Source organism: Magnolia sinica, chromosome 10 (genome assembly GCF_029962835.1).
Source record: "Magnolia sinica isolate HGM2019 chromosome 10, MsV1, whole genome shotgun sequence".
In the NCBI taxonomy this organism is placed as follows: Eukaryota; Viridiplantae; Streptophyta; class Magnoliopsida; order Magnoliales; family Magnoliaceae; genus Magnolia; species Magnolia sinica.
Window position 1 is genome coordinate 12,666,892 of NC_080582.1, and position 17,370 is coordinate 12,684,261.

The 17,370-nt window shown below is 38.9% G+C and overlaps 1 protein-coding gene and 1 long non-coding RNA gene across 4 annotated transcripts in view; both read right to left on the reverse strand.

Moving 5' to 3' along the window:
- LOC131258000 (ceramide synthase 1 LOH3-like) overlaps positions 1–16,124 on the reverse strand; it is a 28,040-nt gene extending 11,916 nt beyond the window's left edge. For 2 of the 3 annotated variants that reach the window (XR_009177762.1, XM_058259023.1), the window contains exons 1-2: positions 15,858–16,124; positions 7,267–7,493 (exon numbers count right to left, since the gene is read on the reverse strand). Coding sequence is in view for 2 of the 3 variants with exons in the window: in XM_058259023.1 (XP_058115006.1) it covers positions 7,267–7,493; positions 15,858–15,995 (365 nt within the window). In the remaining variant the exon portion in view is untranslated. The remainder of the gene's footprint in view (positions 1–7,266; positions 7,494–15,857) is intronic. The other variant, XM_058259022.1, reaches the window with a different exon arrangement.
- Positions 13,216–15,524, reverse strand: LOC131258001 (uncharacterized). Its single transcript, XR_009177763.1, has 2 exons — positions 14,736–15,524; positions 13,216–14,652 (listed from the first exon to the last, which is right to left on the reverse strand). It is a non-coding gene; the product is annotated as an uncharacterized LOC131258001 (long non-coding RNA).
- Positions 16,125–17,370: the final 1,246 nt, after the last annotated feature.

The window sequence follows — 17,370 nt, forward strand, 5'->3', positions numbered from 1 at the left end:
AGTGGGGGCAAACTCGAGACTATCAACCATCTCATTGGCTATCCTTGGTACAAAGGAGCAACAAGCTACCAAAGAAACATCTGTTCAGTACTACCATGGACGATCGACAACCAAAAATCATACCAGTTGGATGGTTTGGCCACCAATTGGAGGACTAATGAAAGTCATTTTTCTTGAAAGGCAACAAACTTTTTAGAAGAAGATCAACAAGAAAGACACACAGAGGGGCAGATAGCGAGTCACCCTCCCTCTCTTGTAATCCATTGGTTAGCTATACATGGCATTATGAAGCATTGGGCTCCCCAAGAAACAACATATTGTTTAATCTCATACATACAATACTTGAGCTTCCAAGGCATGGTTGCCGTACCTTGGCAACAACAAATACCCCTGACTCATCTTGTATCCGGATGAGTTGCACCGAGTCTGCCCAGTTTAATCCGTGTCAGGGCAAGTTGTGCTGATTGACTTGTCCCAGTTCCATCCATAACCAAAGAAAATTAAGAGAGAGAGAGAGAGAGAGGTTGACGCAATCGCATCCCATACCACATATGCACGTTCCATACTAGAAAAGGCCTTGATGAGGACATGAGACAATATTTCTTTCTAAGCAGTTTCCTTTTTACGCATGATTCTATTTTATATGCTTTATACTCTTTGCATTTTTGCTCTTTAGCACTTATAGAAAGTCCAGTCATATTAGGATCTTTATTATTTGCTTTCTATTTGGGAGTTCTACAACTCTGGCTTCATAGGCATACACAATGGATACAAAGTAGTTGATTTGCCTTATAATGACCAAACCATCCCAGAAAGTTTCCCAAAAAACCAATTTGATGCCATGGGTTGATAATTCATGAGAGTGGAGAGATTAAGAAGGATGTTGCACATTTAGTTCAAGCTGGGTAGAAGAAATAGAGATATGCCCCTCGAGTTATATGTGATTGTCGTGTACCCTTCAAACTAAAACGGAAATTCTATAAGATAGTTATAAGGCCAGCCATGCTTTTTGGGACAGAATGATGGCTAGTTAAGTAACAACATGTCCATAGGATGTGTAGCTTAAATGAGGATGTTGAGATGGATGGGTGGAAGGATGAGGAAGGATAGAATTAGAAATGAATTCATTCAAGGGAACTTGGGAGTGGCACCAAGTAGACTTAAATGGCAGTGTTTTAAGTATCGATGATATCGGCCGATTTATCTTGTATCCAGTGTTCGAAATATCGGTATCGCACGATGTATCGCACCCTTGGGATACAGATACGTATCGGTTATCGCACGGGATTTATTGTTTGTATCGCATAATTTATTGCATTTTTTGGGAAACATGGGGAAACATTGAGGAAATGGTTGAATTTTTTAATGAAACTTTGGGGATTGTTAAAAAGGCCCCTAATATACACTTTTAAATCATAACATCTCAAAAAAAAAGATGCGCATAATAAATTTTCTTTGTATAGGGTCCTAAGCTATGTGATGTTTAACTGAACTAACGCAATTATATTTAAATTGAATGCATGATACTTATAAATATATCATAGTAATGTATGAAAACACAACCAATTCATTGAAAAGCAAAAGAAGAACTGAATAAGTAAAATTTGAGAAATATACATATTAATGATGGGGACTAATTGTGGTCTAGACCCACATGGATAAGTCGAGATTCCACATATAATATTATATTAGTACTTGTTAGGGCCCATCTTGGGGCATGTGCTGTATATCCATGACACTCATCCATTTTGTCATATTATTTTAAGGAATGGTCCATAGAGCACCATCCACACGTACAGTTGTTCATGCATGCAATAGTACCACATGTAAAGATGCCAGATACCCTAAGTGTACTAAGTAAATTCTATGGAGCCACCTTCATTCATGCATTTTATCCAACCCGTTCATCCATTTCACCATATAATTTTAAGTCTTTAGCCAAAAATGAAGCTTATTAAAAAATCAGGTGGACCACACCAAGGCAACAGTGTGAATTGAATGTCTACCATTGAAACCCTTATTGGGGTCACAGATTCTCCGTTGCCATCTGTGGTGGGTCCAGCTAATCTTTAACGGTGGGCTCCATGAATTGTTTAACAGTGAAAATCATATTCTCCGCTGCCATCTGTGGTGTGGTCCAGCTGATCTTTGGATATGATTCATTTGTTGGATAATGCTCTAATATGATCTCTAAAAATAGATGAACAGTGTAGATGTAATAAATACATCATTGTGGGGCCCATGTAACTTTGATCTCCTTTGAACTGTTCGTACAACTCGAGCTCAAGGAGCGTCAGTGCTCGTCTTCGCACGACACGTACCTGGACGCGGATTGCGTCCTACCCCTGCCCATCTCGAGCCTCGAACGGGCAGTTCTATGGGTGGGCCCACCATGCAGTATTTGTACATCCAAGCCATCAATCCCTTTTGCTCGTATCATTTTAAGGCTTGAACACAAAAATGAGGTAGATCCAACGATCAAGTGGACCACACCAAATACCAAATAATAAGCTTGGTTGCATTAAATGCAAGAGTGTGTGGTCCATTTTAGCGTTGAATCTGCCTCATTTTTGTTTTCATGCTTAAAATAATCTGAGAAAAAGGGATGGACGGCTTTGATGAAGAGAACAAACAAAAATCAGCTTGATCCAAAACTTTAATGGCCCCCAGAATGTTTTTAATGGTCGACGCTCATTCAACACTGTTTCCTGTAATGTGGTCCACTTGAGATTTAGATCTACATCATTGTTTATGTCATGCCTTAAAATATTATTTCAAAATTAATGAACGGTGTGGATATGACACACACATTACCGTGGGACCCACAGAACTTGGTGACACTACTTTTGTGATTGTGCAGTGAGTAACTCACTGCGCCTAGCGTATTGTGTAAACTCATGTGAGGTCCACCATGATTTATGTATTTTATCGTCTCCATCCATCCATTTTACCAGATAATTTCAACGCTTCAGCCCAAAAATAAACCATATACAATGTTTAAATGGGCCACACCTTATAAAACAGTTGAATTGAACATCCACCGTTGAAAATTTCTTGAGGGCCACAGAAGTCTTGGATGATTGGATCAATCTTAAATTCGTATTTTCCCTTCGTCGACGTTTGTATGATCTTATTAACGGTTTGGATACCGATAAACATCACTGCAGGGCCCAGAAAGATTTCAACGGTGGAAATCAGTATCACCACTGTTTCCTGTGGTATGATCAACTAAAATTTCTAAGTTATGGGATCAACCCCTTAATTTATATGGGAAAACGAATGGACGGCGTGGATAGACCACATACATTAAAAGTGGGCCCAACTAAGTTTACTGAGTACGATAACAGCGTGCTCAGTAAACCACCACACAGCCGATCCCCTTTCACCCCTCCCGTGCCCATCTCCTTCATTTTCCCTCTCCTTCACGTAGTGAGGATTCCGGAGGATGATTTCTCATTCCGTTTCCTCAATCCGGCCTAATTTCTTGCCGAATCTCCGAGAAATCCGCACAGGCACACTCCAATCAGTGAAGAAATAGGGAAATTGAAGAAAATAGCCAGAAAAAATCGAAGAAAGAGGGATACAGATGCTTACTTGTCGAATGGCCCACCTCCGTTCACCGCCACAGCCTACAACTACAGGTACTCTCCAATTTCTCTCTCTCTTTTTTTTCTCTAATTCAAATTTTTTTTTATTCTCCACAACCCCGAGTGTCCGTGAGTCTGGTTGTCGATTTCCGACAATAATAGAGGAAAAAATACCGCAATATCGCACGATGTGGGTTGTATCGGTGATATCGACGATATATAGCGCAATATCTCACGATATATCGTGCGATATCTGAATTTTGGGATTTTTGGTATCTTCCGGGGGTTATCGGACGAGTGTTGTCTCGCTGGGGGCCGATAACGATAATATCGGCCGATAGCATCGATATTTCGAACACTGCTTGTATCCCCCCTGTGCGATATGAAACGCACAAGTAGTTGGATATATATATCTCACATGTTTGATCTGGTGAGCATTTTCGATTTTAGATCCTTTTTTTTTATTTTTGTAAATCAATGTTAGATTATTACAAAGCCATGATTTTTCATGTTTTGCATGAAAAATCATGGATTTGGAGCTTCAATTTCGAGATTTGGAGGACATGGGCCAAGTTGCAAAAAATTGAAAAAAAATAATCAAAATTTCCCAAGTTCTCACAATTCGGTTGCAATCTTGTGTCCAAACATAAAATCAAACATGTAACTTGACCAAGTAATTCTTCTTTTTCTTTTGAATGTATTTCTTGTGTTTCCACACGTCTTCTTACATTCATAAATTAGATGAATAAACTTTGAATATACTTGCATCAATTTAGTTAGACAACGCATAGATTAGGACCCATATAAAGAAAACCTATTATGTGCACTTGTTTTTCGTAATGTTTTGATTTATAAGTGTGTATTGATGTCTTTTTTAACAATCACTGAAGTTTCATTGAAAAATTCGACCAATTTCCCAATGTTTTCAACAACAACAATACATTACGCGATACAACCGATATATCCCATGCGATAACCAATACGTATCCGTATCCCAAGGGTGTGATACATAACGCGATACCGATATTTCGAACACCGTTAGCTGGTTTGATCATAAGAATACAAAGTAGTTGATTTGCCTTATATTGACCAAACCATCCCAGAAGTTTCCCCAAAAGACCACTTCGATGCCATGGGTCGATAATTCATGAGAGTTGAGAGATTAAGAAGGATGTTGCACATATTGTTCAAGCTAGGTGGAAGAAATAGAGATATGCCTCTTGAGTTATATGTAATTGTCGTGTACTATTCAAACTGAAATAGAAATTCTATAGGACAGTTATAAGGCCAACCATGCCTTTTGGGACAAAATGTTGGGCAGTTAAGTAACAACGTGTCCATAGGATGTGTAGTTGAAATGAGGATGTTGAGATGGATGGATGGCAAGATGAGGAAGGATAGAATTAGAAATGAATTCATTCGAGGGAACTTAGGAGTGGCACCAATAGGTAATAAGACGAGGGGAAGTAGACTAAGTTGGTTTAGCCGTGTGCAATGGAGACCAAGAACTGCACTGGTTAGGAGCGAGTTGGTACAAGTTGAAGGCTCTTAAAATGCAAGGGGAAGGCCCAAAAGAACATGGATGCTGGTAGTGAGAAAAGACTTAATGACCTATTGTCTAACTAAATGTATCGCACTTGATAGAGTGGAATGGCATAAAGGGATTCACTTAGTCGACCTCAACAGATCCTCCACTGGATGGTCATAAGGAATCTGCCATTGGATGGATCAAGAGATCCACAAATAGCCTTATTAATGGATTGAAAAAAAAAAGTGATCAGATGATGGATCAAGTGAAACAAAACAAGATGTAACAGATAAACCTATAAGTGATTGTGGATCTTGTTAACGTAAGTAGATATGACCCACCTAGGCCCACCTAGCTCTTATTCTCTTATTATCTTTTGCTTATGTTAATTAGGATATGTTGGGTATTTTTGCTAAATCAAATGATGAAAAGATGGAAGACTCAATTGTCGAGGCGACCATAATCGCTCAACGATCATATCCATGACAATGTGATGAATATCAAAGTAGTAATAGACACTCTTGTCTTGTCACAAAGATTATCAAAAGGCACATGTCAGAGGCTAGTAGGGACAAAAATACACCCTGATGACCAAAACCAACAAAAAGTAGTGAATGAAACCACGATTGATGATCCATCCATCAAAATCCATAAATCCTCTAAGAAGAACTGGAAGTTGACGCCCGAGACTTGGGATCAAGATAAGTGAAAGAGGCCTGGGAGCATACATAATTGATCAAAGGAAACATCCAGCCCACCCAAGTTGTCTGATCAAAGATTTAGACCATCCAATCATCCAAATTAGCCTAATTGAAGATCTGGATTCGATCAATGGTCAAATGCCATATCTTGACACAAATCAACAGTCTGATTGGACTGTGTGATTCGACAAGCCATAGTTTTATTATTTAATTAGTTAGTAGAGTAGTGATAGCTTGCGCTACAAGTTTCCCACAATATTTCATGCACTTATTTTAGAGGGCGTCTTTTCAGGTATCAAACGATGTCCAAATAACACAAAATTGGTCCCATTTGACAGCCTGTCAAGCTAGCTTTCAAATAAGCCCAACATCTTGCAATTCTAAACCCATTTGTGTGAGTTATGACTAATTTACGTAAAGCCTGCATGGTTGTGATGGCATTCAAGGGTATTTTGGTCATTTTTTCTATTTCAGGGAAATAAATGGTGATGATTAGAATTTTTTTCGAAGTACTGGATAGTTAGGATTATATTAGGGTTTCTCTTACTTCAGGATGATTAGAAATTTTTTCGAAGTACTGGATAGTTAACATTACATGCTTTCTCATCTTCTCAAACATTTTTTATTATCTTTTACAGTTGCAAAATAATATTTATGTAAAAAGAGACTTGAAAATTCCAAATACGCATATCCAAGCCCCATACATCCCAAGGTGCCAATGTCGCACACCTGTGACATCCAAGCTGTCCATTAGGTGTGGGCCAGGCCCAACATGTCAATGTCCCAGCCTAATGTCCACTCATCAGATGGGACAATAGACCCTGAATGTGGACCATTGGCCAAGTCATCCACTTGTTATGTATTATGGCCACCTGACCAAATTGGCCAAATCATCCACTTGTTGTGTATTGCAACCAGCCTGATTCTTGAGCCAGATCAGCAACATGCTGGACCCACCCCACCTAATGAACAGGCTAGATCTCACGCAAGTAACCATGTGATACTATATATTTAACATCACCAATTACTGTTTTAGTATGAGTTCTGGGCTTCCAAGGGTCGAAACATCTGACACCAACATGCATTTAGATCTCGTTTGGCAGCATGGGTTTCAAATCCTATGCAATCGTGGAATTTGCAACATGTGGAATGAAGTGAATTCTGCAGATCAGTTTTGAAGTGGGAATGCAAAAGGGGCTCTTTTGGGAGATTTTGATTCCTCTGAAATCCAAAAACCTCCCATTACTTGCTACCAGACCCAAAAAACCAAAAAACAAAAACGCAAATCCCTCCCATTCCGTGCTGCCAAACGAGCCTTTGGTGTCTGAGTTACATAGGGCTTCATGCAATTGAGATTTTGGCATACAGAAAAGAAACATTGTGGATAAAAACGATTGCTGGTTTATTCTATCAGAATCTGATGGCTAAAAAAATCAAAGGATAACCATACTTAATCTTTTGATCAGGCCAGACCTGTTCCCCAGGTCCTACCCAGAAGAATCTGGTGTTTGTGAACCAAGGTTCACTATATGTAACAGCCACCGAAAAAGCCTCTGCTGTAAGATAGTAGAAAAACTTCCACGCTGACTCCTTGAATTTATTTAGCTTCCTTCTTTCTTCTTTGCCAACGTCCCAAGTGTCATGACCCTTTCCAAGAACTAATCTCCTTGCCACTTTCTGCAACAAGCATGCACGATAATGTCTATATAGATTGGGGGGGCGGGCGGGGGGGGGGGGGGGGGGTTTGTCTATGTAGATTGGAAGCAAAAATAAAATAAAATGCAGACAGTCACTGACACACTAGGAAGCTAACCAGTGTCATGAAGTTTGAGTTACCATGCCTCCATATCTCTATCATACATGTGATGTGGCATATGCAGACATGATCCAAACCATTCATTCAGGAGGTCCAATAGTGTATGGGCAATCGACCAAAAATCGTTCTAATAGGACAATCCTAACAGTTAAATAAGTGCAGTACATATGGACACCAGAGGAATATATATATATATGCCTCACATGCGGCAAGAAAATGTAATGATTGTCCTAGTAAAGAAGCTTTTTCGTTAGTGACCAATCAAAGGAGGCATGGGATCGATTGCTTGGATCATCATACAAATACGAAACATATGACATACATGGTATGTAAAAATCTTAAACCCCGGAGGCACTGGATGCTTCCCTTGTTCAATAAGCATAAAGTCCAGCCAAACAAATGATCCATATTCTCATTAAGAAGGCACTCAAATAGAGAAAAATTAAAAAAGAAATAATGCACATCACGAGAAACAGCATCAACATAGTGAAATCATGATGCCTGCTTCATGGGAGTTCCGTGAAATGTCACCCCCAACATACATCTGGCAAACAGGTAATAAGGACAATTTATCTGGTGGGATGGACCATCATGTGGATGGCCAGCAGGCCAAAATTATAGTGATTAGTACACAACTCATCAAACACAGTATGGAGTCAAAATTAAGCCCAAATTGAAAAGGAATTTGACTCTGAGAATTTTACATGCGTGCTTTTGAAGTAACTTCTACATTAATTCTTCCCAGTACACTCCACAGAATAGCAGGAATTGAAGAAAAAAAAAAAAAACAAACAAACAAACAAACAAAAACAAAATTAAAATAAAGGACTGTTGAATGAACTTCAAATGGTCTTCTAAAGCATCACACAACTAGGAAGGATAGAACCAAGGCCACTACTTTTGGGAGAATCACCCACATGAAAAGAAGTTTTTCATCATTAAAAGGATAACCACATAGGACCATGTAGATTTCCATACCCTTGCACGACACTTTCCTAAACTTAAACCACAACTGTTTGTTTGCTAAGCAAGTTTTATACTAAAATGAAACTAATTACGAAAAAAAAAATGCTTACATGTGTATGCTGAACAGTACACGTGTGAACAAGTGCACACATGTAGGATCCATACTCTGATGGTACCAATCAAATCTTTTCACCTATGGGGCAAGCCAATCTAATCGTAGGTGGAAGCTTGTTGTGATAAATACATGGATGCATTAGAATCCCTTGATTGCCATTCAGCTCAACATAGCAGAAGTGATGCTCACATTGCCATAGCCTCAAGCTGACATTCGCTACAAAAATAGAAGAACACCATCCTCACAATGTTGCTTCAATCACAAAAGGGCAGTCTAGATGGTACAAGACTGGTTGACATTTGCAGTTTTACTTGTGAGTAGGCATGTCAATGGGTACCTGGATCCATGGATACTTAAAGTATTTGATCCAATTTAATAAAATCCCAGTCCATATTTTGGGCTGATTAATAAAGTCAGATTTGATGATAAATTGGGTCAGTTTGGGTGCCTGACTCAGGCATCCATGAGGCACAGGATCAAGGTTACTTACACACATGCACACGGGAATGCACGCACATAGGAGTGAGCTGGCATGGTACCAGTACATTACAACTTGTGGTGGTACCAAGATATTGTGGGGCCCACAGGGTGTGCATCTGCTCTATTCTGTCCATCTTGTTATCCCCCTTGTGTACATCATAGAGCCCAAAAATCAGGCTGTTCCAAGACTGTGGTGGGTTACACACCATAGGGAACAGTGTCATGCATGTCTAAAACCTCTAAATTCAAGTGGTGTGGCCCACCTGAGTTTTGGAATGGCCTGATTTGATCATGTCCCTTCATCCTGGTGGGGCATCTGATGAGTGGCTTAGATGATATATGCACAGCACGATGAGCCCCACCAACTCTAGGGAAGTTCTATTGGTTGGGCATTCCATCCCAAGTGTCCCCTGTGGTGTGGCCTACCTGTGTTTCTGTCCGGTCTGATTTTTGGCCCCATAGCCTAACAACTAAGGATGGCACCAATGGATGGGATGGATCTGATGCACACATCATGTCGGCCCTATAATAGCCTGGTACCACTACTAGTGGTGGTATTGGTACCATGTATGCGTTTTCCATACACACATACATACTGATCAGTACCATAATTTTTTTTTTATCCTGATCCAATTATACTTATTATTTAAGAACCCTTAATCATATTTACCATCCAAGAAAGCATGTTTCTAATGTCGATTTCTATCCAAGTCCAAATCTAGAATTGAAATTGTGCATGATTTTAGACCTGATCCCAGCCGGAATCCAAATTCATGCTAAAAATTGGATCTGATGGGATACCCAAATCTGACCAGATCCAGATCTCATACCTCACATTCTTTAAATTTATCCAGAACCTGGTAGGAGACAAATCTGATTCCCCTGGTCAGGTTCGAAAAATTGTAGAGAGTATAGAGAATCATATGTACATGTGTTAGTCATGTGGAGTACCATATTGGTCTCCCTTTTTATTACTAACAAGAAATGTTAGTCAAAGAGACCACAAGTGATTGTGCCCTAATCCTTCCTTTCTTTCTCTCTCCTCCTCCTCTGTCATTAATTCCTCCTCTTATCTTTTTCCCCTTTTCCCTCTCATCTGTTTCTACTCGGTGTCAGAGCAAGAAGTGCTCCCAGTAGAAGTTGAAGACTTGGGAACCACTATTGACATACCAGACCATACCACTGATGAAAACACCATATGAACGATGGTCAGCTTGATGGGAAAAGACTCGCTTATAAGAGACCATGGTTTTAGAAGATTAACGGTGATTTTTTAAAGATTGTTATGGTGAGTCTTTAATGTTTTTCCAAATCTAAAGAAAAATTCATAATAATAATAAATAAATAAAAACCAATTTGTGGCATATACCAATCAAGTGGGGCTTTTTGAAGGTCTTTGGTTATCCCTATATGATCTGTATGCTTATCCTGGAACTCCAGGAAGTTGAATTGTGAAGATTCGTGGACTGAAGAGTGGTGGTGTTTTTTTGTGAAATAGGTTTGCTGCCCAAGGCTGTTTTGCAATCTTTGGAGTTCTCTTTTACATGCTCTTTATGTTTCGCCTGAAGTTGGGTTGTGGCAAGGCATCACTGATAGTTTGTAATGCTTGCTACTGATACTTACCATCAAAGCAAATTGAAGTAGATTGTCACTTCATCCATGAGAAGGTGGCTTCCAAGGCAATTCATGTCACATGAGCAATTTCAAGATCAACTAGCTGATTTTTTAACTGAAGCGATTGGTCCATCATCTTCAATTGACGTGTTACAAAGCTGGGCATGCTCAATATTAATGCTCGAACTTGAGGGGAGTATTTTAGAGAGTATAGAGATATATGTACATGTGTAATCATGCACACTACCGTAATGGTCTTTCCTTTTGATTATTAATAAGAAATGTTAGTCAACGACCATATTGGTCTCCACTTTTTATTATTAATAAGAAGTGTTAGTCAAAGAGACAAACATGTGATTATGCCCTAATCCTTCTTTCCTTCTCTTCTCTCTCTCTCCTTTCCTCCTCTTCTCCTCCTTTTCCCTTTTTCCCTCTCATCTCTTTTTACTGGAAAATGATTACACCAGTGTCCCACACAAACTCACCCTACTGACAAACCTACTTTGGAGCACGGAGAGGCACTAAGCCATGGGCCTCTTGTAATATTTTTACCATTACTTGGACAATCGGCACATCTGATGGTGTCACATGGATGTGGAGCATCACACATAATCTCAGGACACATGACATGCTAAGCATATTTATATTACCAAAACCAAGGAAAAGCCGGATCGACCTAGGCCCTAGTCCATTGGAGGTAGTTACTTCCTAGATGTATTAACATATAGAAATACAATAACGTTCACTTTCTCAGTTAAAAGTTTGTGCCACTCTAGGAATTTAAAGCAACAAACTAGAATATCAAGAAACTCAATTGTAGCCTATGCTACACACAAATTTGCATACTCTATACACTACACAGCCTACGCTTCATGCTATGTAGCTTAGAAGTTATTTTTCACTGAAACATTAAAATCATTTAATGTTATCAATGATTTGTTACATTTTCTACTTTTAGTAAACTTAGATCTTTTCAATAACTTTACTAAAATAATATAAGTCACAGTATTAAATCAGTTTAGTTGCTCTTTCTTCGTCTTATTCTTACCCGTTGTCCTATCTTTCCTATTATTTTATGATGAACCTATTATTTTATGATGTGAGTAAGATTCACAACACAATTATGATGAGATCTTCTGCAAGGTCTCTTCTTATTCTGAAGATAAGTGGTGTACTGTCAGGCCAATGGACCATTGCCATATCGTTATGGGGGACCAGATACAGGATTGAATTGCCATTCATGATCTAAAGAAGAATACATATTCGTTCAGGACAGATAGGAAGAAGTTCATCATGAAGCCTTCACTAATAAGATTAAAAGTCCCCTAAAGGCTCCTAAGCAATCCCAATAAGTGATGAACGAACAAATGGAAGTATCAAAAGACGCAGTCAATATAGTGGACCCCACAATATATCAATCAGAGAATTGGGCCTCACAATTTGACTGATCAGTGATCTGAGCCCCACAATCTGTTTGGAGAGTCTCTTGGACCCCGATGGTGATCTAATAGATCTATGGGCTAGGGTACCCCGATCAGTTAGTGGACCCCAAATGTGAGGTGCAGTCAGATGGTAGGTCCTCGAGTCCATAGGGCGTAGTTTGTGTCCTTGTTTTAGAAGTTTATTATTTAATTAATTGTTAGAATTAAAGATGGCCAAGTCTACCATCACTTACTTTGTATGCCATTTTTTATTGCCAAATAATGTTGTAGTGATTCAAAATTGGTTCCATTTGAAAGCCCATTGAGTTAGCTTTCAAACAAGCTCAAATTTTGAGTTATGGCCGATTTACAAAGAGTTGTATGGTTGTGACGAGATTTAGGAGTACTTTAGTCATTAAGATTTTATTAAATAGATGGTTAGGATTAGTATGCAGTTTCTTTCTCTTTGAGAAAAGTATTTATACATGTAAAACCTCTTTTATGAGTACTAAATGAAACGGTTTCCTTGATTTGTTTTCCCTAACCTATGATTGGATTATTTCAGGTCGTGGGATCCTGCTATAGGTGGTGTGGCTCAACCAGAGGTTCCAGGCCTGATGTGACTTCAAACTTGAAACCTGAAATCAGGTTTTAAGGCGTGTTTCTTTTATTCATCTGTCCTATATCACTCAGCTTCCACTAATTGAGTGGGCCACCATGTGGAAGGGGGTTGGAATGTAGTAATCAAATCATTGACCTACAAAATAGACAGTTGACTAAAAACCGCAATGGTCCACATTCAGCAGGAAAATCACAGATTCACAACACGATTGGATAGGCAGATTATGCATCCAGGTCTCTGACTGCAACAACCTGCCACCTAAAATTAAATCAGGGGGCACCACAAGCAATCAGAGCATGTTTTCATGTGTGCGATGCTCATCCATGTACACTGTTCACCCGTACACATGCATGGGCTAAGCATAGTTTTCTTTTTTTTTTTTCAGGTTAGTAGTTAGTTTCCACTTTTAAGTAAAAGAACACTTGCTGAGCAAGCACAGAGAGTTTAAGTCAAACAAGGAAAGTAAATTATCCAAAAAAAAAACAGTTAAACTAGGAAAGTGGTCTGTGCATAGCCTATATATAGAAGGCTGTAGGTATGGAACTCTACATGTTTAACTTTTTATGGTTAAAGACTTCTTTTACTGGTAACATCTGAGGGTCAAGATTGTGGGATGTGATGCCCTCAAAATAGTGGTGTGATGCCCTAGTTCTGTCCTTTATAAGGTGTGATGCCCTATAAGTCTTTAAAATTTTATTTTTTTTTCCTTTTTTTTTTGAAAGGTGAATACACACACTCTTGCACCCACACCCACACACCACATGGGTTCTCAAACCCATGACCTCGGTGTAGAAACACACGGTGTCTACCACTGAGCCATGAGTCTTTAAGGCGGCGTTTGGATCTTAAGTTACTTAAGATAAGCTACTTATGCTTCAAGTAGCTTATTTTGGTTTCTACTTATTAAGCCGAGTGATTAAGTAACTTTAAGTAAAAAAGTTACTTATGTTTGATCTTAAACTAAACTTACTTATCTCAAATAAGTTACTTATCTACTGCTGTAAGTAGAAAAAAGTAACTTATTTGGTGGTATCCAAACAGGCCCTAAAATTCATTCAACAATCCTTTAATTATTTCAATTTTTTCTACTGTGTTGGAAAGTATTTCATATTCAAAGTCCTTTCAATTTGGGTTCAACTTCCACTCTGTGCTAAGAGCTAGACAAACAAACTGGAGTAGGCAAGTGAGTTAATCCACTAAAACTATGCAAAACAGCACAGACCACCACAACACCAAGCCACTAATGAACACCACACTACATATTTCAGCTAACCCACTATCTTACCCCTCTTTGATTGAACAAATGAATAAAAGATCATCAACCAAAGAGATGTAAACACTTCTCCATCAATTAGGGAAGAATTCTCCATCTTAACCATAGTCTCAATATGGATGAAAGAGACAACTAAGAAAGAAAAAAAAAAATGCAAATCACAGATCAATGGGTTCACGCAATGGATCTCATTGCAACTTTATCAAGGAACATCTTTGAAAGCTACCACCAGCAAGAAGCATATAGAGCACGAAGAAAAGAAGCCCAGCAACGCCCCACTGAAAACCACCAAACCTCATGCAAGCACCTATCTTGCACACATAGTATGCTAGATAGCTGCTTTTAACTGTGCTATAGAACAATTAGACACTATACAAACACCAGAAACTCAACATATGAACACCTATCTTTCATTCATCTTATCAAAGGTCAGTTGCAGACTCCCACTGGATCTCATAAGCGACTGTTCATGACAACCAACAAAGACGATGTAAAATTAGGTGCATCATCTCCTCACTTCATTGAATTCCTATGAAACTTCACACCACTCGTCTACAACCCTTAAAAACCATATTGTTTACACATTCAAACAATTACAATTTTGATGTTGACATACTGCATTCAAGAACTGATCATTTACAAGGAATCAGTGGCAAAAGTAAAAAAAGGAAACTTGAATGAATTGGAAGGAATTCAGTTGAAACAGTTCAGACTCAAAAATACTTAAATCCATATCATCACACACCAAAAAAAGGGGGTATTATAGGGAAAGATGAAAGGCAGAAAGTCATATTGTAAGAAAGACGGAAGGTGTCAAATGGCTTGGAAAACTGGATAGATTACTGCTGCAGCATTGCGCCTGGAGTCTTATATAATGCTCCTCCAAGTAATATGGGATTTCTTGTTGAGGCGCCTACTACCTAAGCCGAGACCACCTTTCTTCTGATCCAGACCATCCATCATACATGATCCATGCGCAATGAGCCATGCCTATCAAAAATCTTTCTGTCCAGTTATGTTCTGGAAATCAAGAGTCTATCCTATGATCCTCATTCAACGGGAAAAATTCACCACTCTATGGCTAGCATTTTACCACGGAAAAAACTTTCGGGCCATGACCAGTTCATGACAGGGCCCGGACCCACCGAGTGGACAGTATGGATCATCAAAAGTGGGTGGGGCCCACACATACAATAACTACCCCCAAACAAAAAAAAAAATGCTGCATTAGCTTAACCAGACAAACGCTATATTTTCTCCACAAGAAAACACACTCGGTCGAGGTCGAATCAATGCCATTTCCATATCAAATTCACCATTAGTCCATATCTCACTGACCCAGATCATGACAATAAAAAATTCGCGCAGTCTCAAACTCCTCCAAATAATTAAAAAAAAAAAACAAAACAAACAAACAAAAAACACCCAATTTCCTAAAATTTCAAATTCAGCATCAAAACAAGCTTATAAACTGAGAAAAATAAAATAAAATAAAACAAAAACGATTTTCTGATGAAACCAGTGACGACCCATTTCACTAAAACAAAAACCCATCAAGAAAACAACAAAATCAGATCCAAATGACTTGAAATTTCATCCAAAACAAGCAAAAAGAAAAAGAAGCGAATCCAAGTCGAACAATCAACCAATCCAAAAACCAACAAAAACCCATCAATGAAATGGACAGAATCATACGAGAAATGGACAGAATCATACGAATCCGACCGTAGATACCTCTAAGACGATCCTGTCGAGGAAGAACCGAATAGACGGGAACAACAGTGCGAAAAAGAGAAGACCTCTGAAATCCTGGTAGCGAGGGTAAGATTCCTCCTCCCAGTCGATTGCACCGACCATCTCCATTACGTCCATTTCCGTCTCTTAAATGATCGGACGGTCTACAGCGGCTCAGATGATCAGAACGAGATCCAGAAGGAGAGGAATGAGTGTGGGAGATTGAGAAAGTCCTTCAGACATATTTCTCGTGGCCTTAAAAACTGATACTGTGAATAGCAACAGCTCGTTTTCAAGAGAAAATTTATAATACACGTCCGGTGCATCTTTTCACAGTATACATGTATTTTCAATCCCGTCGGTTGAAACGCGTGGTTAGATAATATATAACATTGAAATAGATAATATTTTTATATTCTATTATTATGTAATCTTACGTTATTTATTGATTCTCTACCGTTTTTTTATTTATCTTATTAACCGTCCACTTCTTTGATATAGATCCGAATGTTAAGTTTGCTTGGTTTTTAAAAAAAATAATTTTAATCTTGTGTTTATACATTATAAATGAGACATATCAATGGTCTGGATTACTGAAAATTATTTTATATTTTTATAAATAATAACACATGTATACTGTGGAAATGTACCGGCTCCTACTATATATAACAATGTGAGAAAGTTTGGTTGTGTCATGCGCGACGGATGATAAGCGGGCGCCTAGGAATTACTTAGAAAATGCTTACGTGGCATATAAGTACTCGATTTAAACTTTCTGAATTATGGGTCCTTTCAAGATGTTTCATGAAAAAAAAAAATATATTATTATTTATTTATATCGCTGTGAGATGTGGACATTTATTGGACGGTTAAAAATTAAAATATCTGGTGGCCCTATTTCAATAAACAAGTATCAATGAATCAAAGGTTAAGATTTTTCAATCGACAAGATTTTGGGGTTCTAACTTAAGAGACTGCGATTTCCACAATTTAGTCGGTTTAGGTTGATTCGATGTATGCCACGTGGATAAGTTAAGAATGACTGAGTATCGAACGCCATACATTCCCAGAGTATCAAATAACTCAACTGGTAGGGCGGCCCCCCGAAGATTTCGATAAGTAGTATAAGGGGATTCGCGCGAGGATAAACTGGAGTGGGGATATGCCGAACGAGTGCGAACGTGGCAAAGGTGTGTGAGATCTGGTCCGTTCAGATGATGAGGACTCCCTCATTTTGATTGTGGATATATTCTTGGTGGGCCCAAATGATGATCTTGGGTGAATTTCTACGGATGTGCCAGTTTGGCGCATGAGGCGTGGGTGGGGATCGGAATTCCGAACGCTCTGGATTCTTCAGCACTGGTTGCAGGGAGCGCGTGCAACCGAAATCCATGTGGGACCCAAAGAGGTGTTTATGTAAAATCCACTCCGTCCATTATTTGAAATAGTTCATGTTACGACGTGTTCAAAAAAATCAGGCGGATCCAAAACCTCAGGTGACCACACGAATGGG